The following is a 27,736-nucleotide window of genomic DNA, read 5'->3' as shown; positions in this document are numbered from 1 at the left end:
ACAGGACCCAGTTATTAAACCAAACCCTAGACCACTGTTGCCCATTGTCACAGAAGTTATCTTTGGGCTTCTAGATTAGTACTAGGAAAGAGTCATCTGGGTTCCTTTAGATCGACTTAGAGCAGGCACAATTCCAAAATGTTAGTTATAGAAAAGGAGGCAGGTTGGCACATATTAGGGAGTGAGCTCCAACTTTCTTAGGTATGGCCTCCAGTGCATAAACGACCCTCTCAGGTACAACATGAAGGGGAAAAGTAAGAAATAAAGGGAAAGGCCAAGACTGCTTGTAGGTATGGTGGAAGAGAAAGTTTACCATAGATAAGTGGGAGAGCACAGCTAGAGACAGAAACACCTGGGAGAGTCCAGACTGGACATGACCCTGAGCCATATGAGAAGAGGAACAGCAGGAGAGAGAGAGAGGAGGGGGAGGGGAAAGGTGCAGCAGCCAAGAGGCCCAAAAGAGCAGGGATAACCAAACTGGTTAGATTGTAAAGGGAAGGGCAGCTGGGGACAGAGCAACCCAGCTCCAGAGCTTGGGGAGTTTAAGGGAGGGGGGGAGGGGGCTAACTATGCCAGCCAAGAACTCTTGGTGACCTGTAAGGATAAAGTTGCTTAAACACCCCAGCGGCGGGTGTGCTTTGTTCTGTTTAGTAGACATTAAGCTTTTTGTCCCAGCTTTGAACCTAAGCCTAAAACTAGGGATGAGCAGGGCGTGATGGCGCACACCTTTAATCCCTGCACTCGGGAGGCAGAGGCAGTTGGATTTCTGAGTTCCAGGCCAGCCTGGTCTACAAAGTGAGTTCCGGGACAGCCAGGGCTACACAGAGAAACCCTATCTCGAAAAACAAAACAAACAAACAAACAAAAAAAAAAGACTAGGGATGAACTGGGTGGCCATGCGGATCCACTTTTCCTAAGCAAACACAATTATAAAGACTATCCTAGAGGCTCTCTTGATTGACAGGCTCTCCAAAACTTAAGGAAGCATCAAACGTCTCCGAAAACCCACAAGCCCGGTGCCCACTAGCGCGGACGCCATCCTGCTACCATGCAGGCAGCAGAGCCGGGAATCCCGTGAGCTCCATAGAAACCTGTATCTCCTTACCCGGGGCAGGTGACTTTGGCTGCTGGCTGTCAGGCCCAGGTCACAGAGCACAGCTGGGTTCACTGCAGTGTTTAGGTTTTCCTCCTTACTACAGGCTAAACAGGAATGCAGCTAAGATTCCCACACAGGATGTGAACTGAAGAGTAGCACAAGGATGACGTCATGGCATGGAGCCAGTAGAGCCGCAGGCATTAGCATTTTATTTGCAGAGCAAGCCACAAGACTCTTGTGCTCTATACCTTCTGGGAAACATAGTTCTTTCCCTGCTTACAAACAGATCACTCCCTCCCCAAAGAGAAGAGGTTTTCTTACTCTTTATCTAAAATAAGGTCCCAGACCTAGCATCATGGCTTAGACATACCTATTACTATTTATTATTATTGTAGTTGTTATTTCTTTTTTCTTTTGTTTTATTGGATATTTTATTTACATTTCAAATGTTATCCCCTTTCTTTGTTTCCCCTCTGAAAACCATCTATCCTCTTCCCCCTCCCCCTGCTCACCAACCCACCCACTCCCACTTCCTGGCCCTGGCATTCCCCTACACTGGGGCATAGAGCCTTCCTAGGATCAAGAACCTCTCCTCCCACTGATGACCTACAAAGCCAGCCTCTGCTACATATGCAGCTGGAGCCATGAGTCCCACCAAATGTACTCTTTGATTGGTGGTTTACACCCTGGGAGCTCTGGGGGTACTGGTTAGTTCATATTGTTGTTGTCCAATGGGGCTGCAGACCCCTTCAGCTCCTTGGGTCCTTTCTCTAGCTCCTCCATTGGGTACCCTGTGCACAGTCCAATGGTTGGCTGTGAGCCTCCACCTCTGTAGTTGTCAAGCACTGGTAGAGTCTCTCAGGAGACAGCTATAACAGGCTATAACAGTCAGCAAGCACTTGTTGGCATCCACAATAGTGGCGGGGTTTATGGATCCCCAGGTGGGGCAGTCTCTAGTTGGCCATTCCTTCAGTCTCTGCTCCACACTTTGTAACTCCTCCCATGGGTATTTTGTTCCCCCTTCTAAGAAGGATGGAAGTATCCACACTTTGGTCTTCTTTTTTGAGTTTCCCATGTGGTTTGTGAATTGTACCTTAGGTATTCTGAGCTTCTGGGCTAATATCCACATATCAGTGAGTACATACCATGTGTGTTCTTTTCTGATTGGGTTACCTCACACAGGATCCTTTCTAGTTTTATCCATTTGCCTAAAATTCTCACAAAGTCATCATTTTTAATAGCTGAGTAGTACTGTAGTATGTACATGTACCACATTTTCTATATCCATGCTTCCATTGAGGGACATCTAGGTTCTTTCCAGCTTCAGGCTATTATAAATAAGGCTGCTATGAACAGAGTGTAGCATGTGTCATTATATGTTGGAGCATCTTCTGGGTATATGCCCAGGAGTGGTGTTCTTATTACTTGAAATTGTTTTAATTTGAGACAATCTCGCTAAATTGTCCGGGTTGTCCTTGAACTGAACTTCTCCTGCTTGAGCCTCCTGAATACTTAAGATTGTAGGCATGGGTCACCAGGCCTGGCTTCAGATCCATCAAGTAACAATGCACACAGTGCAGGAGGATTCTGGGCCTGGGTGAGACTGACATTCTTTCTGTATAGAATGTAGATTGGAGTGTTGTATGCCTGGAACATTTGCCCAAAATCAGGGCAAATGTAAAGCTGATAAACTGAGTGCTCTAGAGAGAACCCCAAGTTCTACACATACATCATCTCTCCTTATACACCAACTTCCTTTCACTTAGTTGTTATTTTATGTGTGTGTAAGCATGGGTGTGCCTCTGTCCATGTGCAGAAGCACAGGGACTGAGTTTGATCCCCAGCACCCTGGTACAAGCTGGGCATACTTTAGTGCTTCTGTGATCTTGGCACTAGGGAGCTGGACATAGAAGGATCACTGTGTTTTATTTACCAGCCAGTCAAGCCAACTTGGTGATTTCATGTTCAGTTCAGAGATTTATCCTCTCAGAATATGAGATGGAGAGCAATAGAGGGAGCCACCTGGTGTGGGCTTCTGGCCTCCACCTCTATCACTCATGTAAGACAAACTTTTCAATTCAATCTACACACTAACTCACTCAAGCAAGAAGATTGATGCGAAAATAAACAGTTTTAATTAACATCATTTCATAAAATAGAAAACAAGCAAACCACACACACTAACAAAAGAGCCTGGAGAGCTTCCTGAAGAAATACATAGGGATAGAGATGGGCAGGACTCAGGAAGACATCTGAACACAGGGAGGCAGCACCCTTCGAGAGTGTTCCCTGACCCAGGGGTGCTTCAGGACCTGGGCCAGGCTCAGCCGCTCTGAAGGATGGTACCTAAGAAGCTTGGAGATCAAGTCCTGGGCTCCTGCAGGCACTGATGAAGGAAACTTAAAATCTACCTAATGAGCCAGGGGAAGAAGAATAGAATCTAGTTATTCTCATTTCGTAATCTCCCTGTGCTATAAGTCTCCTCATGGCACCCTTTTGGCTATTAGCAGATAATCTTTTGTATACACTCAGTCCCCAAAGGCCCACCCAGGACCCATCACTGTCTGGCTTCCTGGTGAATGTCATGTGTGCGTGCGCTGGCCATACCTTGCGGATACGTCTATATGTCTCACTGGAGGTGCTGCTCTCAAAGGGTGGCTTCCCCACCAGCAGCTCATAGCAGAGCACGCCAATGCACCACAGATCAACCATCTCATTGTACGGTTTCTGCTCTATCATTTCCGGGGGCAAGTAGTCCAGAGTCCCACACATTGTCTTTCTCCTAGAACAAGACACAGAAGATTGGGCTGTGCGTAGGCTCTGATGAAGGGAAAACACCAAAAAACAAAAACAAAACCGGGCAGTGGTGGTGCACAACTTTAATCCCCGCACTTGGGAGGCAGAGGCAGGCGGATTTCTGAGTTTGAGGCCAGCCTGGTCTACAAAGTGAGTTCCAGGACAGCCAGAGCTACTCAGAGAAACCCTGTCTCGACAAAGCAAAAACAAAAAACAGAAGAAGGGAAATCTTCCCTGTTCAGCTTCCAAGGAAATGGGAGACACAGGGACATCCTAAAGGGTCCACTCCTGTGCATGCCTGAGGCAAGGAGAACTGTTCATAAACACCAACTGTTAATATGGATCAAGATTCAGAGGGGCTATAGGAGGTGAGTCAGGGGGCAAAGCACTTGCAAGGGGAATTCCTGAGGACCTGAGTTCTATCCCCCAGAACCCACATAAAGCCGGGTCCATGACTATTGTCCTAGAACTTCTATAGTGAGATGGGAGGCAGAGGAGAATCATAGAAAGTCTGTAGATCAGCTAGGCAACTATGAAAGAGCAAACAAAAGACCTTGTCTCAAATAAGGTGGAAGGTGAGGGACTATCTTGAAGGTGTCCTCTTACACGCCCACCCTCCTCCCAGACACAACATGGCACATGTGTGCCTACATGCACATATGAGAATAAACACAGGTTTCTTTTTGTTTAACGTTCAGGGAAAGCAGATGCATATAGTAATAGCTCACATCTCTTAATTCTGGCATTTGGGAAGGTTGCAACAGGAAGAGCATTGTGTTTGAAGCTAGAATGAATCCACAACCAGTCAGACAAGGCAGGGCTGGAGAGATGACTCAGTGGTTAAGAGCACTGGCTGCTCTTCTAAAAGACCCTGGACAGATTTTGCAGCATCCATGTGGCTGCTTAAAAACAACTGATGCCCTCTTCTGGCTTCCAAGAGAACAGGCATGAAAAACGGTGCACAAGTCCTAGATGCAGGCAAAACATTCATACATAGAAGATAAAAATTAAAAAAACTAAACCAACTCAGAAAAAGTAAATACTATAAGGGAAGAAACACTAATCTCATGTTTTAAAACATGGTGCAGCATATCACCTGTAGCATAACATCACAGGATTGCTGTAAGTCTGAGGCCAGCCTGGTGGTCAGAGTCAGTGACTGAGGAAGATTTTTTTTATATTTATTTTTTTTAATTAGGTATTTTCTTCAGTTACATCTCAAATGCTATCCCAAAAGTCCCCCATAACCCCCCTACTCCCCTTCCCACCCCCTCCCACTTCTTGGCCCTGGTGTTCCCCTGTACTGGGGTATATAAAGTTTGCAAGACCAAGGGGCCTCTCTTCCCAATGATGGCAGACTAGGCCATCTTCTGCTACATATGCAGCTAGAGACACGAGCTCCGGGGGTACTGGTTAGTCATATTGTTGTTCCACCTATAGGGTTGCAGACCCCTTCAGCTCTTGGGTACTTTCTCTAGCTCCTCCATTGGGGCCTTGTATTCCATCCTATAGCTGACTGTGAGCATCCACTTCTATGTTTACCAGGCCTCGACATAGTGTCACAAGAGACAGCTATATCACGGTCCTTTCAGCAAAATCTTGCTGGTGTATGCAATGGTGTCAGCATTTGGAGGCTGATTATGGGGTGGATCCTTGGGTATGGCAATTTCCAGATGGTCCATCCTTTCGTCTGAGGAAGATTTATGATGTACATAATGATGGTGTATGTCTCAAGAGGAACCAAGGAAATGTAGCTCATCGACATGGAGAAATTCCTTCCTGGGATGCTTGCTAATTTTACATGGAATCTTACTGGCAAAGGCAAACACTGATAAAGACTAGGAAAGCAAAGCTCTATTTGTGGTGTGTGTGTGTGTGTGTGTGTACATGCCTACAGACACACACTAACAAAGACAGAGGACGACATTCAGTGTCTTTATTAAGCTCCCCACTGTATTCCTTTAACGCAAGGTCTCTCATTGGACCTAACCCAGTCATTTCTGCCAGTGGCTAGCCAGCTTATAGGATCTGCCTGCCTCCATCACTCAAGGCAGGGGTTAAAGTAATCCATAGCCACAGCCAGGTATTTACAGGTTCTTTTCATTTAAAGTCAGGTTTCCTGATCACAAAGGAACTGTTCTTATCTACAGAGTCCATCACCCCACCCACCTATTCTTTCAATTTGCAAATGCATTTTAAAAGTGTGTATTTGGAAAAGGTGCTTGTTAACCACAAGGCCCAGTTTGTATCTGGGCCTTCCATGTGAGATGAATTCACTTGGGAAATGCCTCACTAGTGTGAGTGTCCCACCCCCATCCCATCCAACCTACCTGAGGGAGGGGGTATGCACAGACCGCCCAAAGTCTGAGATCTTCACCTCACCATTGAGGCCCAGCAGGAGATTCTCTGGCTTGATGTCCCTGTGAATCACCTTCTTCTCATGGCAGTAGGTCAGGGCATCTGACAACTCGTGTATTATCTGTGTGAACAAAAGCAGTCTGGTGGGGGGAAGACTTTCTCGGCTTCCATGTGAGGTAGAACAGACATTACGAATTTTATCATTGCCAAGGAATCTCATTTTTTGACAATAATTCTATTGTCTCTTTGTGTGTATATACATAGCAATGCGGAGCATAGAGGACAATCTTTAGAGTGGTGCCTTACTATCGACCTTGTTTTTCAGCAGGGTTTCTCTCTGTAGCTCTTACTACCCTGGAACTCTCTCTGTAGCTCAGGGAGTAAAGGCCTCAGTCACCACCGCTTGCCTCTTTGTTCTTTTTAAAAGAGGGCCTTCACTGTCTGGCCCAGGTCAGCCTTAAACTCATGAGATCTGCCTGTCTTTAAATAGCATGATGGTTATAAACTAGCCAGCCCCCACCCCTCCACTATAGACTTAGCAGAACAGGAGCCAGACACAGAAGCTGTGCTGAGTGTAGCCTCCCCCAGCCTTGAGTAGGCTGGCTCAGACCTTGCTGCCATTGTGAATGAGACCACCTGAGATGGAGCCTTCAGACCCTGTAGCCCCCTGCAGCCACACTGAGTTCCTGAGTGGGAGGCCAGAGCTGTATAGAACATCAAAGAAGTAAAGAGACCAAGACAGATTTCTGCTCAAGGCCCAATGTTTACTAAGAGTCTGTGCTTATAAAGCGGGATGGCCCATCCCCCGCCATGCCAGGCTTCTTGATGCTTTGTTGCTAAGTTGTTAACACTAGTCTGTCAGAGCTATTAGCATTAGGTCACCAAGTTCACAGGTTGTTGGCTCTCTCAGGAAGACAGGTTCAGCCTCTCAGCTGTAGCTGCTTCTTGGAAAAGAGCAGCAGCAGGTGACAAGAACAATAGAGCTATCTAGGTGGGAAGGTCCACCCCAGGTGGTCTCATTCACAGTGGCAGCAAGGTCTGAGCCAGCCTACTCAAGGCTGCGGGAGGCTACAGCTGAGCCAGTCAGAACATTCCCCCTAAAGGATCAGAGGGAAGGCTACAGGAGTCAGAGATTTTATTGTCCAGCAAAGCCAACTAACTGATGGTGCAGGGATAGAGTTCTAGGGCTTTTCTTAAAGTACCCTACAATTTCAAGGTACCTTTTCTTTTTTCCTTTTATGAGATAAGGTTGCACTATGTAACCTTATGGCCTGAAACTTGATATGTAGACCAAGCTGACCTTGAACTCCTGAGCTTCTGCTCCAGCCTTCAAAGTTCTGGAATTATAGGCCAGCAACACTATGTCCAGCTAGCTTTCCAATATATGTTTATGGTTTCATTTTCTATCTAATAGAGTTGGACTTTTTATATACTATTTTCATTGCATTTATTTGTTTTTCTGTGCCTAAATATGTGAATAAGTGCATGGAGAGGTACAAGGACAACCTTCTGGGTTTTATCTCTCCTTCGACCATGCGGGTCCCAGGATGCTGGTGTTCAGCCTCAGCAGCAAGCATCCTTACCCAATGAGCTGTTTCTCCAGCCCCAGTTACAATCAAATGCTTGATAAGAACGATACCAGGTGTGGTAGCCAGCACTAGGGAAGCAGAGGCAAGAGGATTTCTGTGAATTTGAGGCCAGCCTGTCTATATTGTTCCAGGTTAGACAAGAAGTGAAAGAACCTATCTCTAAAAAAAAAAAAAATCTATTAATAATAATATTCTGTGGCTACATTGGGATCAACCCAAGGCCATAAACACACTAGAGAAGAACTAGACCAACAAGTTACATCTAAGCACACCTAAAAACCAAAACCATACAAACAAATAAACAAACAAACAACCCTCATGGAAACAAAGAGTCCAAAGCTGGGTGGCCTGTCATCCTAGGAGTTACAAGGTTGCAAACTCAAGGTTAACCTGGGCTATACAGGAGTTCCAAGTCATTCTGAGCTGCTTAGAAAAGACTCTGCCCAAGGAAGGAAATACAGCACCGTGAGCCAGGTTTCATCCTGGAGATTTCAGGGAAGCCTGGGCTAGCCTGGGCTATCTAGCAAGATTTCCTGCAACTCAGAACAACAAGAGATGAAGGCCAGCAAGATGTCTCAGTAGGTAAGAGAGCTTGCTGTACACGCCTGGTGACCTGAGTTTCAACCCTGGAAGACACATAAAAGTGAAAGGAGAAAACAGACTCCTCCCCAAGTTGTCTCATGACTTCTATATGTGCCCACTACGGCCTGTATGCTCCCCCACCCCACATCCCACACTAACACACAAAAGAGTAAGTTAAGAAGAGTTGGGAAGGGATATTGGCAGCTACAATCAGTAACTGTCATCACTGCGTGCATCCTTGGTCCCAGAACTCCCCTCACCGTGGCTGTACGCTGCTGGTCCAACTTCTGATTTCTCTGAAGCTCCTTATAGAGCTCACCTCCTGGAGCATACTCCAGAATTAAGTATATCCGAGTGTCATCGTAGAAGTAGTTGTACAGGCGAAGGATGTTCGGGTGTCTGAAGGAGGAAGGAAGGAAGAGTCAAGGCAGGCAAGATGCATAGCAAACAGAGACATTGTTGCCAAGTGTGCTAACCCGAGTACCACTCCCAGAATCTGTATGTGGAAGAGAGGAACTAATTCCTGCAAGTTGTCCTCCACATGTGTCCTGTGACTCACATGTAGCCCATGTGCCACCACTCCCCATAAAACAAAACAAAATAAAATAAAATTGCTGAGTAGTGCAAGACTTAATCTCAGCACTCCAAAGGCAGGTGCAGGCAAATCTCGAGTTCAAGAGCAGCCTACTAGATCTACAGAGCAAATACCAGGACAGCTATGGCTACACAGAGAAACCCTGTCTCCAAGTAACCAAAACCAAAACTAAAATAAACAAACAAATAAGTAGGTATAAGACAAAACCGATTGCTGTGGACAGAGTTTCACTGTGTAACTCTGGTTGACCTGGAACTCACTGGGAACCATCAGGCTGGCCTCACACCCAGTGATCCACATGCCTCTGCTTCTCAGGGGCTCCGGACAAAGGAATACATTTTTTAAAAAGATGTGCATCACCGGGCGTGGTGGTGCACGCCTTTAATCCCAGCCCTCGGGAGGCAAAGGCAGGCGGATTTCTGAGTTCGAGGCCAGCCTGGTCTACAAAGTGAGTTCCAGGACAGTCAAGGCTACACAGAGAAACCCTGTCTCGAAAAACCAAAAAAAAAAAAAAAAAAAAAAAGATGTGTATCACCTGAGGAGTAACACTGGGGGTAGACCTCTGATCTGCACATGTGTGTACACTTGAAACTGGTGTGTCCAATACCAGGAGAGAATTGTCCTAACCGGAATGAGTTACAGAGAAAAGTCTTCAGGTAGAAAACAAAATGCTTATTTGGGAGTCATGAAGACGGAGTTCAGAGGTCGAGGGCAGCAAGAGGGAACCAGCTCTGAGTTCCACATAGATCAGGCTTACTGTAGGTGTGCCTGGATCTCCACTTCCCTGCAAAGTTGGTGCTCCAATCCCTCCTTCTCTATCTCAGACTTGAAGAGGACCTTCAGGGCCACGATGAAATGATTTTCCTTGAGCCGAGCCAAGTACACACGCCCAAATTTCCCCCTGCCCAGAGGACGCCCGATTTCAAAGTCACTGATGGTGAAATGATTCCTGAATAGATGGAAGAGATGACCTCATATCAGAGACTAGGAAGAGTCAGGGGTCCCCAACCGCTCCCCTTCCTCATTCACTGAGCTCACAACCTCAGCAGTGGTCTTCCATAGGGAAAATAGCATTTTAGATCCATGAGCCAATGCTCCTCTTGCCCTGCTTACTAGTCACCTGAGTCCCACTTTCTTTCTTCTAGAAACTTTGGCAAAGCACTCACCTGGTTGAGGTGCTGGGCTCCATCTGGCCAGTAGCTAAGGAAAGAGAGGAAAAATGGGCCTGGTGATGCTCAATAGCAACCCTAGTCTGTGGGAGGTAGACAAGGAGGCAGGAGTTCAAAGTCACCCTCCACTCCATAGCAACTTTGAGGCCCACTTAGTACACAGGAGAATCACCCTATCAGAGACTGGGGGAGGGTGGGAGGGGAAAGGGTATAGGAGAGGGGAAGGGGCATCAAGAAAGTTGTAGGGGAGGGCATGGAAGGGAAAGGAAAAAGGGAGAAGGAGAAAAAGAAGGACTGCAGGAAAAGGAGAGATGGAGAGTGAACCCAGGAAAGGAGGGGGGGGGAGGAAAGAGAGGGAGGAGAGGGAGTGAGGGAGAGGGAGTGAGGGAGAGGAAGGATGACGCAGAGAGAGAAGGCTGAAGCCTTCACTGCCAATGCACACACACACACATAATGCACCCCTGGCTGCGGACCCCAGTGACTTCTAACTGTCCCCATCCTGCTGCCTCGTCCTCCTGCTTGCAGGGATCTTTCACATACGTGCCACCACTTTGGAGTCGGTCCGGGTTCTCCTACCTCTTACTTGTGTGTGAAGCCCAGCCTGAAGGAGGTGACTCTTCCCTGAACTCTAAAGAGGTGAGGGCAAGTTGAAGTCCTGCTAGTTGCTTAGATCCTGGAAAAAGGTAGGCAGGTAACGCTCTGACTCCAGCCTCCCCAACCGCCCGGAATGTCTCACCCACTCTGGGACACACACACTGGTAATCCACTAGCACAGCCGCACTCAAGAGGTTTCCAGATCGCGCTTTGATAGAGTCTAGTAGATCCCAGCTGATAACCATTGGTTATCTTTCTGAAGTCATAAGCATGCCCAATAGGCGCACCTGAGAAGCCAGGCTGCTTGCCCTATAGGATGATGGGGGCGGGTCCAGAATGTGCCTAAAATCACTAGCAAGGAAAGTACCATTTGCGGAGGTCAGCAGGAGGGGCACTAGGTGTTTGTGTAGGTACAGAGGACCTGCAATCAACCTAGAGGACCCCGTAGTAAGAAACAGCAAATATGTGTCTCCTCTGTCAAATGCGATGAAATTTATGTTTATTAGAATAGGGAATTAAAATCTTTACAAATCCTGCACACACCTTTAATCCCAGCACTCAGGAGGCACGGGGCATCTCTGAGTTTGAGAACAGCCTGATCTAAAAGAGCAAGTTCCAGGACAGCCAAAGCTACACAGAGAAATCCTGTCTTGAAAAACAAAGTATTGGGGGCTGAAAATCCAAAACAACCCAAGCAAAGCAAGATACAAAGCAAGATACTGAATTAGGCAGCGAAAACTGACCAGTAGGAGATAGCAACACAGACTTGGGAGCTGACTGCTTCTTGGGACGTTCATCCACAAGTAGATGACAAAAGTCTATTATTGTACTCAGGCTGCTACTGATCAGGCCACAGAACTTGGGAGCTGAAAAGCGACTCCAAGCCAGAATATCACAGAAAAATTTTAAGCCTGAAACCATCAACATCAGCTCCAAGTTACAGTTACATATTCCCACCCATTAGGATTTGCCAGATCCGGCATGACATGCATTGTTCCTGCCTCTGAGACAGGACTAGCAGGCATGGGCCTCCACAAGTGTCAGTAATGCTTGTTTGTTTAACACTGTACTTATTTTTACATTCCTATTTCGAGGAATGTCCTCCTCTTAACGTTAATGACTCCATGATAATCGGAGAGAGCATGAGTCCGGAAGGGGAGGAGAAGGTATAGCTAATGTCTCAGCAAAACGGCAAACTCGTCTGAAGGTGGGGGCAACTGTCTGTCCTGCAGAATGTGTCCCCACCTGCAGGTCTGTTCCCAACCTGTGGTCTGAGAAAAATTAGCCTCTCCCTTCCAAGAGGAGCAAGTGTTCCAAGACCTTCCCAAAGTTCCTGACCTTCTCAGTACCCAGGGAGGTCTTTAGGAATTAAACTTTATTTGACCCCTATTCAAAATGGAAGTTCTACTCAAAAGGCTTCAGTTTGGTTCCTTCTTACAAAACAAATTTTTAAAAAGCCCACCTAATTTGTAAGACTTTTTTGTAAGTATCCTTGTTTGTTTGTCATCCCCTGCCCTCTGCCACCTCCCCACCCCACGGGGTTCCTTTTTTTAGCGCTGGGTATTTTGATAATCCTTATGTAGACCAGGCTGGCCTAGAATTCAAAGGGATCTGTCTGCTTCTGGCTCCAGACAGCTGGGATCAAAGGCCTGTGTTTCCACAACACAAGGCCAATCCAAGTATTATAACCCTCACTATTCAGTAAAGTTTTTGTTTCCACAAAGGCTCACTACTTTCTTTTTTTTTGTTGTTTGTTTGTTTTTGTTTGTTTGTTTTTGGGTGTTTTGTTTTGTTTTTCAGGACAGGGTTTCTCTGTGTATCCCTGTGTAGTTCTGGAACTCACTCTGTTCAAGCCCAGTCTGGCCTTGAACTCAGAAATCTGCCTGCCTCTGCCTCTCAAATGCTTGGATTAAAGGTGTGTGCCACCAGTGCCCAGCTGGCTCACTGCTTTTAAAAGAAATTGACTGCCTGGAGCAATAATGCTTTCCTGTTCTTTTCAGACTAGGCAATGTGAGAAAAATTGTAAAGACCAACTCCAGCTAAGGGGAAAAACAAAACACCACCTAAAAAACAAGCAAACACACTTGTTTCCCATTGTATTCCCTTTGCATAGGCTTGAACTCACAGAGACACACTCCTCCCCTCCCCCCTGCACTCCCAATATGAACACACCTCTGCCTCCCAGGTGCTGGGATTAAAGGCATGCCCTACAGCCAGCCAGCTAAGAGATATATTTTAAGAGTAGTCACTGTGCTAAAGACAAAAATCTGTAGCCTTCCAGTTTTAGATTTTATTGCTTTTGATTTTTCTTTTGTTGTTGTTGCTTGTTTGTTTTTGAGATTGTGTCTCACTGTAGCCCAGGTTGGTCTGGAATTCACTATGAAGCTCATGTCTTGTCATGTACCCAATGGACACCCTGGGCTGTGCAAAGTAGACTGGCCTCAAGCAGTACATCTTTGTGGGATAGTTTTACATAATGTGCATTCAAATGCTGATTTTTGTGCAACAACACCTAATTGCTATTGGATGTTGGCATTGTCATAATTGTTGAAGCATCTCCTGTCTCAATGTTGTGTAAAAATTGTTCTCCATCACCTCTGATTGGCTAACTGTGGAGAGCTTTTGAAGTTGCTTCTAGGAAGGTCAACCTGATAAATCCCTAGACACAGTGATAATGGGACTTTGTTTATTTCCTGTTTGATTACTTTGATTATTGTCTGGTTTGTTCATTATTTAAGCTTTGTTTTTTTCCTTAACTATTTTGTTTATGCCTTAGGACTGACCATATACTTTGTGTGTACCTAGAATGGTATAAAAGCAGACTGGAAAAAAATAAACAGGCCTTCAGCTTCAGAACTGGCTGGGGTTACTTTACAGTGTTGTCTAATTGTGTTTTTCTTATCAATCCTTTCTCCCTTCCTGAAGAACCCATTGACTGACTGAGCTGGCTTGGTCAGTTAATAAAGATCTAAATAGCCAATAGCTGGGCAGGAGAGATAAAATAGGATTTTTCCTTCCCAGTGAGGGGGTCCAAGGTGGAGATAGAGATCAAGAAGGGTGTCATGGAGGGAGTCTCCATGAGATGATGGAGCAGGAGGAGCCAGGGAAAGACTAAGATGGCAGGTAACAAGATATGGGGCTGGAAAATAGGCCAGACATTCATAGTCAGGTCAGAATAGATGAATTTCTGTACAGCTGTAATTCTTTAAGCTTCTGTATAAATATAATCTCTGTCATTATGTGGGAGTACACACAAGAAAGACCATAGTTAAACTTTTACATGACACAGTCCTCCTGCCTGAGCCACTTGTAGGCACACCCCACTACACTTGGTTTCCTTTTCTTCTTTTTCTCTGGAGAAAGGATCTCACTATGTAGGCCTAGCTGAAATCATAGACACACCTGTTTCTGTTCCCTGAGTGTTAGTAAAGGCTTGTACCACCATGCCCAGTCTTACACTTGGTTTCTTTTAGTAAATATTGTGTGTACGTGCATGTGTGTGAATGTTTTGCCTGCATGTTTGTATGTACACTCCCTGCACACCAAGAGCCCAAAGAAGTCAGTTGCAAATGGAGTTATGGATGGCTGTAGGCCACCATGTAGATGCTGGCAACCAGACCCAGTGCTCTGCAAGAGAAACCACTGCTCTTACTACTGTGCTACCTCAGCTAAATGGTTATATAGACAACTCTAGCATTGTCTCAGAAAGGAGAAAAAAAAAAAAAAAGAAAGAAAATGATTTGTAGTAGAACCATATAGCTACACCTGGCAGAGCCATTATTCTCTACTTTAATAGGCTTGGAAAATATTAATTTATTTTTTTAATTGTATCTCTGTGTGTCTGTGCATACAGAAAAATGCCTGTGGCAGTTGGTGGTTAGAAGAGGGTATAGGATCCCATGAAGCTAGAATTACAGGCAATTGTTAACTGCTCGGCATGGGTGCAGGTAACTGAATTCAGGTCTTCTAGAAGGAGTTATACTCTGGACCACTGAGTTATCCCATCCGAGTTTACCACCCCCACTGACTCTGCATTCTAATCTGAGGTGCCTCCTAAAGAAGGAGTCCACCACCCAGCTCCACTACATTTTTTTTAATCTGAGAAAAATTTGAAACAGCTGAAAACACAAGGTTTATCATTTTCACCCTACAAAGACAGGCAAAATTTTCAGCTGTGTAGTATGAAGAAGGGTGTATATTTATATGATTAAAGAGGTGGAGCAATGGCTCAGCAGTGAAGAGAGCTTACACATGCAGAGAGAGAGAGAAAAAAGAGAGAGAGAGACTGCTAAAGGAAAACAGAAAAAGGCTGTTGGAATTTGCAAGAATACAGATACTTAGGAAAAATGTGGATCCTTATTGCCTTACATATGAAGTATTTCATGGCTCAAGTGTCCCTCGTTCATCACAAAGGTTACTGGTCTCAAGAATAGTATCTTAGGAAACAAAGATATGCAATACATGTTTACAGGCTTGGTCTCAGCTAACTCCCCAACACCATGTGAATACACAAGGCACAAGAAAGGGCCAAAGGCTTTGACTAGTAAAACACCCACCTCACTCCAAATAAGCTGAGGGGTCGATATCACAGTGCCATAGGTTTTTCTGGGAGGTCTGAAGAGATCTGTGATTTTATTTTTGTTGGCATCTGCTTTGTAAACAATCCCTGAGATAATACTACGATGTAAATTTGTAGGGAGATGTGGCTGAAGTTTTCCTGGGTGAACTTTAAACAAGATCCCACCCCTACCACAACCCACCCCAAACCCTGGAGTTCTTCCTGGGTGAATTTTCAGAGGGAAATAAGGCTGGGTCTGTGGCTGCTGTTGCTCTTCAGATGACAGCGTGTGCTGTAATAGGAAGGGGTTTGCTTGCTTGCTTGCTTGCTTGCTTGCTTGCTTGTTTTATGGTCAAGACACTTGTGCAGCTTCCCTTTGGTGTAGATGATCAGATCCTGAAGAAGATGTTTCTTGTGACAAAAGTTTCCCCTCACTGGCTCCACTCAAGAAATCTTTCCTCAGAAGAAGTTCACCGAAGATAACTGAGAGCTGTGTGGCTGTGAATGGTCTTCCCTTCTCTGCCACAGTGGTAGGGCTTCTGTCACTGCAGTTTTTGAAGCTGATTGAGGGATGAACTGAGACTGGTGACCTTCCCACGTTCACTGCACTTACATGGCTTCTCCCCACTGTAGATGATGGCATGGTCTTCCCACACCCAATACTTCAATTATGTTCCCCACTATGAACTCGCTGGTGCCTCGTAAGACCTGATAGGTCCGGAAAGGCCTTCCCACATGCCACACACTCATAGGGCTTCTCTCCAGTGTGGATGCTGAAGTGCTGGATGAGATCTTTCCGACTGGTGAAGGTTTTCCCATACTTTATGCACTCAAAGGACTTCTCTCTGGTGTGGACCTTTTTTACACAAGATAAATGTAGAGCAGTGGGTGAAGGCTTTGCCACACTGGAGGTACTCAAAGGGCTTCTCCCCAGTGTGAATGCTCTGGTACCCCTTGAGGTACGACCAGTAGTTGAAGGCTTTGCCACACTGGAGGCACTCAAAGGGCTTCTCCCCAGTGTGGATCACATTCTGGTGGATCAGGGCAGCACTCTCAAGGAAGACCTTCCCAGACTCACTGCACTCATAGGGCTTCTTTCCTGTGTGTGTCTGCTGGTGCCACAGGAGGTATGACCTGTGTTTGAAGATCTGTCCACACTCAAAGCACTTGTATGGGTTCTGCCTGCTGTGGATGATGTAGTGTCTGATGAAACCTGGCCTATCTCAAAAGCTTTCCCACATCCTTTACCAACAAAAAGTTTTTCAAGAGTGTGACTCCTGTTATGTAAGATGAACATAGAGCAGTGGGTGAAAGCTCTGCAGTACTCCTCACATTTATAAGGCTTCTCTCAACTGTGGATCCCCAGGTGCTGGGTAAGGTGGTGTTTGCGGTTGAAGGCCTGCTCATACTCCATGTACTTGTATGGCTTCTCCCCAGTATTGACCATATGGTGTTGAAGAAGGTATGTGATCTTGCTGGAGACCTTCCCTCACTAGGTACACTCATATGGCTTCACTCCAGAATGATTCCTCCTGTGTCAAGCAAAAAGGAACTTCTTGCTGAGCACATTTCCACAACAATCATGGCCAAGGCTGACTTTCCCAGGAAGCACTATTTGAAAGCATCCTTGCTCTGTTCCTGAGGAAGCAATGGGACCAGGAGTTGGCACTGACTGGGAGTCCTCAGAGGCTTCCTTTGTTGACTCAGCCTGGTGTGATATGTTTAGATATGTAGTACATTTTAAATTTGATTAATTGGTTTGTTGGTTATCTAGTTTCCTGAGTTCTTTATATATTTTAGATATCATCCCTCTGTCAGTTGTGTGGTTAGTGAAGATCATTTTTCACTCTGATGGCTGACATTTTGTCCTTTTAATGCAGTTCTATGCCTTACTTAAGATTTTCAGTGTCATACTACAAATGCAGGTAATGCTATGGAACAAAGGAATCATCAGGCTATAATGGTAAATAGTAAAGTACTTCATTCATATTACAAACAAATACAAGAGTAACTCATTAAAATAAAAAAATAGGATTACACTAAAACAGAGATATATGATTTCTGGACATATACCCTGAGAGTGAAACTACCATAGAGAAACTGAACCTGCACATTAAGTTCTCCATAATTTACAACAGCAAAGAAATTATGTTAATTACCAGTTAATAAAAGTATGCTATCAATACACAGCAGACTTTTGTCAATCTGTGAAAGAAAATAAAATAATCAAATTTTCAGGAACCAGATGGACTTTAAAATGATTTGTGTTTGTGTGTGTGTATCAAAATTTTCATTTTGCTCTAATTTTAATTATTTATTTTTTTTACTCATCACTTTTCATCCAGCTCACTGCTCCCTCCCAGTCACCCTCTTCCAAAATCCTTCTCCTATCCCCTGTCCCCTTCCCTTCTGAGAAAGACTCCCTGAAAGTATGCTCCACCCTGGTTATTCACATCTTTGTAAGGCTAGGTGCTTCATGTCCCACTGAGGCCAGACAAAGCAGCCAAGTAAGAAGAAAATTTCCTCAATGTAGGCAACTATTTTGGGGGATAGCCCCTGTTACAGTTGTTTGAGACCCAAATGAAGAACAAGATACACATTTGCTACATAATTGGAAGGCAGCCTAGGTCCAGCCTGTGTATGTTCCTTGATAGGTGTTCAGATTCTGAGAGCCCAGGCATAGTCTTGAAGAACATTCTGTCTCATAAAAGGATGTAAATCACAATGTTCATACATATTTAAACGCAAGAAAAAGTGGGTATGATATATGAAACCAGAGAAGAGGTCAAAAAAGGTAGAATAAAGGTTGTTGAGGAATCAGTGAGAGCTCACTAGGACAAATGTGCCATTAAAGAGAAAGGATAATGAAGCACCTATACACTTGGGAGAGTGTGTCAGGGGAATGGAGACAAAATGTAAGACAAGAGGAAAAAAATAAATTTGTTTGAAAACATCATACGGAACCCTAATACTGTGGGACCATGAAAGGCAGCCTGGTTTCTGGTTGAGCTAGGTTTGAAATCGTGGTGACCCCAAAGGTGACCCCAGCAAGGAATGGTAGACTTTTTGCCATGCTCCTGGACACCAGGCCCCGGACCTGAGTCCTAGGCTCTCCATAGGTTTATGGCCATAAGTCAAGTAAGGGCAGTGCCTCAAGACCCTCCACAAGTAGAAAATGTGACCTCAGATCAAGTACTCTCAAGACTGATCTCCATTTTAATGAGGTACCTGAAGGTCTCAATGGCTTAGCCAATGAACTTCCCTTCCCAGATGTTCCTCCTTGCAAAAGGTGTTTAACTTCAGGCACGCCCTGAAAAAGGGGACTACAGTTTCACTCATCAACACTCTCGTCCATGGCAATAAATGCTTTAAAATTATGGACTGTCTCTTTTCATCTGCATCCAATGTGGGAGGCAAGGAACTTTGTAGGGCTTCATCTAAAGAGTTGAGTCTAGTCTCCAGCAGAAGGCTTCTCAGCATTCTCAGCCATGGCCTCCACCAAGTCTAGCTGCCCATTGGACAAGCCAAGGTTGCTCATTCCAGTGGGACCCATCCTGAGCTCCTGGCCCTTTCCTCTCATCCCAAGGCTAAATCCAGGCCACTGGGGAGGGGCGTTGGTGGGCACTCAGTTCTCAGCTCTTCTGCAGTATTAAGTGGTGTCTCAGGGGCCCAAGAGTCTGAAAATCTGGTATCTCTGGTCTCCATGCAGTTCCAGGGTAGCCTGAGCCAACTTGTGAAATTCCAGGGGAACTCAGACTGCACTTTTCCACACCTGGGACAGGTTCCAAGTGACTTCTCCTAGCCTGATGCCCACCCAAAGCAGGAGCCCTTGAGGGGAAAGCAAAGTCAAGACTATCCAGTGTTCCCAGGGATTTACTCACCAATCAAAGAGTACAGATACAGGGACCAATGGCTCCAGCTTCATAAGTAGCATAGGGTGGCCTTGTTGGGCATCAATGTGAGGGGATGCCCTTGGTCCTGTGAAGGATTAATGAGCTACTGTAGGCAATGCCAAGACCAGAAAGAAGGAGTGAGTGGCATGGTGAACAGGGAGAGTGGGGAGGGGATAAGGGGCTTTTGAGGGGAAACCACGAAAGGTGATAATATTTGAAATAGAAATAAATAATCAAGAAAACCAGAACAACAACAACAACAACAAAACTCCAGCATCCTACCTCACTGAGTAGCCCCAGCCCTGAGAGGACTCGGGATCCCACCATTTAACCTACATAATAATATGTATACTAATTTAAAATTTAAAATACAAACAAAAAATTTTTTAAAGACTATGGTTTTATAGTGAATTTTACTGTATATTCACTGTAGTTCTAATAGTCAGTAAAGCTCACTCTAAATACTTGACATTGTCATCGTTATTCTTCTCTTATCAGTCCTGGAGTTTGAAATCAGAATGTCATACATGAAAAATGAGTACTCTGCCTCTGAACTACATTATTTTATTTTTTTATGAATTACATATCATTTTGACAAATTGGAGGAGAATGATATGTGTAGTGCATATTACCTTGTAACATACATACTGTCCTGCTATTCTGTGCATTGAAACACGTCATGTCTGTGTCATTGATGTTTTACTTGAAGAATATGGCATGTAAGTTCCTTCTTCTTTGCTTTATAGAATATATTTGAAATTGTAATAATTTTCTCTCTAAAAGTAATGTATTTGTTAAGACCTATTATTTTGAAATTAATTTTGTTGGGATTACAAATACTTTCTGAGAGAAGTTCTCATGTTGTACAAACTCTATTCATATAAAATACCTTTTCATACAAAAGAAGAATTGCTGTTTTATCCCCAATTCTAACTCTTGTTGTTTTCTTTGTTTGTTTTGTTTTAGAGTTGTTTATTTGTTTGTTTTTAGACAGGGTTTCTCTGAATAGCCATGGCTGTCCTGGAACTCACTCTGTAGCCCAGGCTGGCCTCGAACTCAGAAATCTGCCTGCCTCTGCCTCCCCAGTGCTAGGATTAAAGGTGTGTGCCACCACACCCGGCCCCAATTCTAACTCTTAGTATAAGTAAAATAATGCAGTGGGTTGCTCTGATTCTGCTTATATTATCATGCTAAATATTGGCTTCTTTTTTTTTTTTTTTTTATTTATTTTTTTTTTTTTTGGTTTTTCGAGACAGGGTTTCTCTGTATAGCCCTGGCTGTCCTGGAACTCACTTTGTAGACCAGGCTGGCCTCGAACTCAGAAATCCACCTGCCTCTGCCTCCCGAGTGCTGGGATTAAAGGCGTGCACCACCACGCCCGGCAATATTGGCTTCTTAATCTGTAGTTGTCCACAAAGTACAGAGCCACACATCCACCAAATGTTGCTATTTGAATATTGTCCAGAAATACAATTGGTCAAAAAAAAAAAAAAAAAAAAAAAAGAAAAGCAACTTGCTATGATTGTCCATTGGAGGGAGAAAGGTGGGATTTGAGGATTGAGTGAAGAGATTGCTGGTAGAGGGGGAGAAAGAAGAAAGAAGACTTAAGTGGAGGACGTTGCCATGGGAAGAAATGAAATATAAACTCTTGGAACAGAGAAACAGCAAGTATAAGGGACTTGATTATTGGGGAATAAGTTAGAATAGCTGTAAATCTGCCCTATTTAGGCTTGAGTTTGTAAATAAAATAGCTAGATTGTGTTTCCTTTATATGGACAAGCTATCATTATGGATCCCTTCCAACAGCAACAACAAAAAATGACTTAAAAGCATGTCTTCTACCTTCCTAGTAGTCGTGGTTCCAGGGCAACCTTACTACTTCTATCTTCTCCTTCTCCTTCTCCTTCTCCTTCTCCTTCTCCTTCTCCTTCTCCTTCTCCTTCTCCTTCTCCTTCTCCTTCTCCTTCTCCTTCTCCTTCTCCTTCTCCTTCTCCTTCTCCTTCTTCTTCTTCTTCTTCTTTTTCTTCTTCTTCTTCATGCTTTTATACTTTCTTTTTATATATACATTCTGTTCATGCAAACCTGGCTATGTTTGAGCTCTATTTGAAATCGAGACTTGCCTCAAACTGATAGAGATGCTCCTGCATCCGTTTTCTGATCTAGGATTAAGTGTGTAGCAGGTATTAAAGCCACTAACCTCCTTCAAGTAGTCTAATTGCTATATTTAATTGTGCCTTTTGAAATTCACATGCAGGAAGAACAGTAAAAAGTTTACTGTTTTCATGAAAAAACACTTTCATCTGAATGTTTCTTCTGGTTGGTATTGCATTAATTCATTAATATACTGAACATCATCAGAAGCAATTAAAACTAATTATACATTTTTACATGGTGAGTCAATCATTGTTGTAACAAATGGCTAATTTATTTGAAGAATTTGTAGTGCTTTTTTTGTCATGTGGCATTTTTTTTTTCCATAAAGGGAAGGGCAGCTTTAGGTTTAAGCATTCAAAATTTTTGATTTTGTGAATGTAAAAGACTTCAGATTTTAGAAGTTGTAAATCACTGATTTTCCAGCCTATTTGGGGGTAAGGGAAAGTAAGTTTCTATGTTTGGACTGAAGTTCAGCACAATCTCAGTGTTTGAAGATAAAACATCAACACGTGAATTTAGGGGTCACAATTGAATCTATCAATTAGCATGATTGGACAAATTAATTCACAAAGGCAACCACCTTTAAATCCACCACTCTGGAATTAATAGCAAGGATGTGTAAATTTCAGGTCAACCTGATACACACAGTAGGGCTATTATATCTAGGCATACATGGGAATAAATTGTCTCAAGATTAAATAAAAGAAAACAGAGACAGAAAAACAAAAAGGATGTGTGAAGTAGTGAGGTCACTCTGAGATGTCAGCACTAAGGAGTTAAAAGTTATATGATTGTATTGCAAAATCATTCTGAAAATCTTAGTGAGATTGTGAGCAGACTAGGATACCATATAGACATTTGTAAAAAACAAACAAAACAACAAACAAACAAACAAACCAAACATGAGAGATGGAAAGATAGAGAAAACAAGACAGAACAAAAAAGACCACCACATTTTGCCACAAATTTTAATCTCTCCCTAGTATACAATCCTCAAATGATGTCCATGTTTTCCCAATAGGCTTTCCTCTCTATCAAGACATAAGTTCCCTTCAGCCTCGATCTCTACTATATTGTGCTACAGACACATTCTGGGTTCTTCCTGCCCTATCTGATTCCACTATCAAGGATTCTACAGAGTTCACTGAAGCACTTAGGATCCAATCTCTCTGGAAACCAGGAAATTTTAACAAGTTTCCATTGACTACTCTGTGAGAACCCAGGCTCAGAGGTCATAGAAGGTAAATGCTAATCTTGGAATTCCTCTTCAGTGTGGTACTATTTCCATTCACTACAGTGACTTACAACACTTGATTAGGAGATGATCTTCTTCCAAAGAAGAGTCAATCATTGCATTGGAGATGCAAAACTAGGGCTGAGTTAGGATTCCTTACGTGATTCAATCAGCAGGAAAAGATGTCTTTCCCTATTTTGTTTGCTTGCTTGTATTTGATGCCCTCTTTTGGCATTATCTGTTCCCCTAGGTCAGACTGACCTTGGAACTCTGGGATTAATAGGCAGTGCTGGGACTAGGAACTCTCCCGATTCAACTTCTATTACTTTGAGTACTATGGATAAAATGGTAATCTGCCCCGCCCAGGGACAGGAGGTATGATAGAATCACCGTGTGAATTTAATCAACATCAGTAACTGACTAACGGAAGCCAGGCGCTATAAAAGGGACACAATCCTAATAGAACCTCAGATGAAGCAGAGCCAAGGCAGGGACACACAGTGACTCTCTGGGCTTCTTGGCATCACTCTTGAAGTCACTGGAGAAAGAGGTGAGTTGGAGGAATAGGTAAACTTCCCTACCTAGTGGTCTTGAATGTGTGAGTATATGTGTATTTATGTGTGTGTGTGTTTATTTGTGGACTTGGGAGAATCTTCATCACAATTATGGGTAGATCTCAGTAGTTCAATATTGCCTTTTGGAAGCTTTAATGATCAAGAGGTTGGTTTTTCTAAACTCTAAAGAAAACTCTGAGTTGGTAACCATCCAGGTATGTGTGTGGATATTTGTTTGCTTCTCTGTGAATTTAATATTCCTGGTTATTCATTTTAAATATTTTCTTATGAAAGTATTATTCTCTGGTACTTTAGAATGAGACAGAAGTGTGAAACTTAAAATTTGAGGAACAGCAAAATAACTCCCATCCTTTCCAAGGGGGGAACAGATGACATTGCTGTGTTCTTAAGATCTTATGTCAGATCTATTCACCCTAATACAGGACTCTCTGGTTATGGAGTCAATCTTTTTTCTACTTCTTTTCAGGTGTTTTGCCCATTTCCAATTCCATGCAAGCAGATTTAAAGGATTATAGTGAAACATTTCCTGTCAGGAACCCATAAAACCATCTGTGACACAAATCTCATTTTGTTTTGTTTGTTAACATTATTATTTGTTTCTTCCTTTTTAAAATTGACAGCTTTTAGAGTACATCCATCAACTGTTAGCATTTTCCTAAAGTCACAAAACAGATACTAAACTGCTATAGTTGAGTCTTTCCGACCATTGTCACCAAAATGGCTTCACAGCAGGCACCAGCAAAATACCTTCAGACCAACAATTTAGAGTTTGCTCCAAATGGTAGTTCTGGTGTGCAGTGGGCAGAAGACATCTCTAACTCACCAAGTGCTCAGCTAAACTTTTCCCCAAGTAACAATGGCTGCTGGGCAAATCAGGAGCTGCAAAGTCTCTGGAAGATGTTCAACTCATGGTTGCAGCCAGAAAAGCAGACTAAAAAGCAGATGATTTCTCAACTAGTCTTGGCGCAGTTTCTTCTCACTGGGCACTGCAAGGACAAGTTTGCTTTGACAGAGAAGTGGAAATCCAGTGGCAAAAACATGGAGAGATTCATGGAGAGTCTGACTGATGAGTGCTTGAAGCCTCCTGTCATGGTGAGTTCCTCGGGGCTTAGGTGGAAGGAAAGGCAGAATCATTTGGGTTTGGGGGAAAGTAGGGTTTTTTTTTTTCATTTTGTTTTGTTTTTCTTTGATTGCTTGTCTATGTTGTATTTTACAAATGAGATTATATTCTGTAAAAAAATATTTATACTGAAGAAATATTATTGCCTCAAATTACCATGAATATAGCAGAAAGGAGCCTATCAATTAGGTTTGATATGCACAACTAAGTCTAGTTTATTTACATATTAGTAGAGAGGATGAAGAATTGTCCTGGGGAGGACTTTAAGGATGTAGAGGAGATAACTTGTGTGAGAGACCCAGCTTGTTCATGGAGATGCTTACTGAGTATTCATGAGGACTATGTTAGATCCTGCCATGAACACTTATAAACAAGGTTCACACTGCTAGCCTGTGATCTGTGGAAGTGTGTGGCAAATTTTGGGATTAAATCCACTAGATGGATTCTCAAACTGGCTATTACATATCATTGATTCTCTGTCTAGAAAACTGAGGTGTCAGAATGTTAAAGTTCTGATATTGAAATGCGGTTGGTGCTGTATACAAAACAGCACCATACCCATAAGAATTTCTGTGATGCATAATGGTGCTTCAGTCTAAACATTCAAATTTGGATAGACCTAATATAGATTTAATTATGTTGGATGTTTCTCAAAGCCGTGATTTGCAAAATTCTCAGTTATTTACAGAAATTGTGAAGCAGTTGAAAATATTCAACCACACCATGCATACATCCCTACATACCAATTAAAAATGCTTCCTATTTCACATATTTTGTTTACATTTTTATTGGTTTAGTTGTATGGTTCATTTCCTGGTTGCTTCTTGCTTGTATTTGTGATTTGCAACAAGGTTTCTTTGTATTTGTTTATTTGTTTGTTTTTTGATACAGTGTTTCTCTGTATAGCCCTGGTTGTCCTGAAACTCACTTTGTAGACCAGGCTGTCCTCGAACTCAGAAATCAGCCTGCCTCTGCCTCCTAAGTGCTAGGATTAATGGCGTGTGCCACCACCGCCCTGCTGCAGCATGGTGTCTTTATGTAGTCCTCCTTGGCCTTGGAATCAGAGGAATTACCCTCCCTCTGCTGCTCACGTGTTAGGTTAAATGGTTTTGGGGTTTTGGGTTTTTTTTTTAGGTATTGTTTTTGTTTGTTTTCTTTTTTTGAGACAGGATTTCTCTCTGTAGCCCTGGCTGTCCTGAAATTCACTCTGTAGATAAATCTGGCCTCAAACTCAGAAATCCTGTTTCTTCATCCTCCCAAAATCTGGGATTAAAGGCACGAGCCACCACTGCCCAGCTAAATTAAATCTGTTGACCACACCTTGCAAGTTAAGAATTATACTGCATATACTCTTTGAGTTTTATTTTAAGTTTAAAATTTCATACTAAGTACACTGCTTCCCTAATATCCAGTCATGTTCTTAAGAGCAGGCCTTGTGCTTCTTTGAGACACTGCATTAAAAAAAAAAATCAGGTAAAGTTAAGACAATCTGAAAACATGGGCTAGCCAGTTTAAGGAAGGCTTATTCTCCTTCAATGTGTTGACCAGTTAAAGAAACTATGATTGGCAGAGCACACAGGAACACATCTTTGTGTGTCTGTGGGGACAATGACTTGACATTTGAAAACACATTATCTATAGTGACTTTAGAAGTCAGAATTTGTGAGTGCCAGGAAAGATCATTAGACTTAAGGCCTAGACAAATGAGCTAATCAATATTCCAGTCTCCCTGTGCTAGCAGGTTGAGGTTAGGTGTCTGCAATCCACATGCTCATGCATAAGAAGAACATGTCTTTCTTTACAGGTCCACGTGTCAATGCAAGGACAAGAAGCCCTCTTTTCTGAAAACATGCCATTAAAAGAAGTCATCAAGCTTTTGAAACAACAGCAATCTGCAACAAGGTCAACACCAGATAATGCTCAGATGCCAGTAGACACCACGCAAGATAGATTCTTGGCCACAGGTTAGTTGGTAACCTGGATTAAAGAGTCATGTTTTGAGGGGGTCCATTTTGGGTACATTTTCATAGATTGTCTTCTTTCCAAAGGACAAGAAAACAGTGAAAATGAAGGCAACACCTCTTGTAATGCTACTGAAGTAAATGTTGGTGAAAGCTGTAGTGGAAATGAAATGGATTCCCTTCTTATTATCCAGAAAGAACAGTACCCTGAGCATGAAGAGGGGAATGTTGTTTGTCAATTCCCTCATGGTGCCAGAAGAGCAAGTCAAGGCAACTCCAGTCATCATGTAGACTTCTCGAGTGCTCCGACTACTACAGATGTCCCCATGGAGGAACAACCAATGGATTTATCTAGAAAAAACATCTCTGAGGACAAGAACAATTGCTATAACACTTCCAGGAATGCTGCTACTCAAGTATATAGCAGTGATAATATTCCCAGGAACAAGACAGACTCCCTTTTCATTAACAAGAGAATATATCATCCTGAGCCTGAGATGAGAGATATTCCTTATGGAGTTCCTCAGGATTCTACAAGAGCAAGTCAAGGAATATCTACATGCCTGCAAGAGTCACTTGGGGAACGTTTTTCTGAAAAAGACCCTAGGGAGGTACCAGGGTTGCAGTCTAGGCAAGAGCAGCCTCTCTCTGAACCTGTCCTTCTTGGTAAGAATCAGGAGTCCAACTTACCATGTGAAAGTTATCCAAAGAGAGTCCATAGAGATGCCAAATTATACAAGTGTGAAGAATGTTCTAGGATGTTCAAACATGCCAGGAGCCTTTCATCCCACCAGAGAACTCACCTGAATAAGAGTGAATTGCTTTGCGTCACCTGTCAGAAAATGTTCAAACGAGTCTCTGACCGCCGAACCCATGAGATCATACACATGCCAGAAAAGCCTTTCAAGTGCAGCACATGTGAAAAGTCCTTCAGCCACAAGACCAACCTGAAGTCTCATGAGATGATTCACACAGGAGAAATGCCTTATGTCTGTTCCCTATGTAGCCGTCGCTTTCGCCAATCATCCACTTACCACCGTCACCTGAGGAATTACCACAGATCTGACTGAACTATCTAACATGCTCAGCAGAGACTGGTAGGGCTTCAGCCTCAGTATGTCATCTTCAAACCGAGAAGAATATTGCTACTAAATTGCACTTACCCAATGAAGATATAACATCCTTGTAGATTGCCACTTTTATATTTTGTTTTGTTTTGGTTTTTATTTTGTGTGTGTGTGTATGTGTGTGTAATTTTTTGTTTGTATTTCCATACTTCCACAGCATAACTTATTAGAATACTTTGCTGTTAATTCTTGAGTTGCTTCTTGCTTTTAGACAGTGTTCTTCTGGTTGGCAGCTTTATACACCTGTCTTTCTGGCACTAGAGTTTCCAAACATTTTCTGATCTCCACTTTTATTCTCTATAGTGGTCCTGACAGAGGCCTGACATTCCCTCTGA

At 43.3% G+C, this 27,736-nt stretch overlaps 2 protein-coding genes and 1 pseudogene across 3 annotated transcripts; 1 reads left to right on the top strand and 2 right to left on the bottom strand.

Annotated features, from left to right (window-relative positions):
• Window positions 1–3,335: 3,335 nt before the first annotated feature.
• On the bottom strand, window positions 3,336–15,498 carry LOC147003674 (aurora kinase C-like). Of its 2 annotated transcripts, XM_085841064.1 has the most exons (7): window positions 15,336–15,498; window positions 10,183–10,216; window positions 9,774–9,965; window positions 8,682–8,820; window positions 6,223–6,371; window positions 3,704–3,878; window positions 3,336–3,507 (listed from the first exon to the last, which is right to left on the bottom strand). In XM_085841064.1, the coding sequence occupies exons 2-7, from the start codon at window positions 10,203–10,205 to the stop codon at window positions 3,337–3,339; spliced, it is 849 nt and encodes a 282-aa protein (XP_085697190.1). In that variant the 5' UTR covers window positions 10,206–10,216; window positions 15,336–15,498; the 3' UTR covers window position 3,336. The 2 variants fall into 2 exon arrangements, with proteins under 2 accessions (XP_085697190.1, XP_085697189.1); XM_085841063.1 differs by lacking the exon at window positions 15,336–15,498 and having other exon boundaries at window positions 10,183–10,225.
• A 191-nt stretch (window positions 15,499–15,689) lies between these two features.
• LOC147003673 (uncharacterized) lies at window positions 15,690–19,911 on the bottom strand (annotated as a pseudogene).
• Window positions 19,912–23,910: 3,999 nt separating this feature from the next.
• Window positions 23,911–27,344, top strand: LOC147003672 (zinc finger and SCAN domain containing protein 4C-like). The gene is made up of 3 exons (XM_085841062.1): window positions 23,911–24,285; window positions 26,118–26,277; window positions 26,362–27,344. The coding sequence occupies exons 1-3, from the start codon at window positions 23,911–23,913 to the stop codon at window positions 27,342–27,344; spliced, it is 1,518 nt and encodes a 505-aa protein (XP_085697188.1).
• Window positions 27,345–27,736: the final 392 nt, after the last annotated feature.

This window comes from Mus caroli, unplaced genomic scaffold (genome assembly GCF_978045245.1).
Source record: "Mus caroli unplaced genomic scaffold, Mus_caroli_1 scaffold_8, whole genome shotgun sequence".
Classification (NCBI taxonomy): Eukaryota; Metazoa; Chordata; class Mammalia; order Rodentia; family Muridae; genus Mus; species Mus caroli.
Note: the sequence above shows the minus strand (reverse complement) of the source record. Positions and strands in the feature narration are given on the sequence as shown.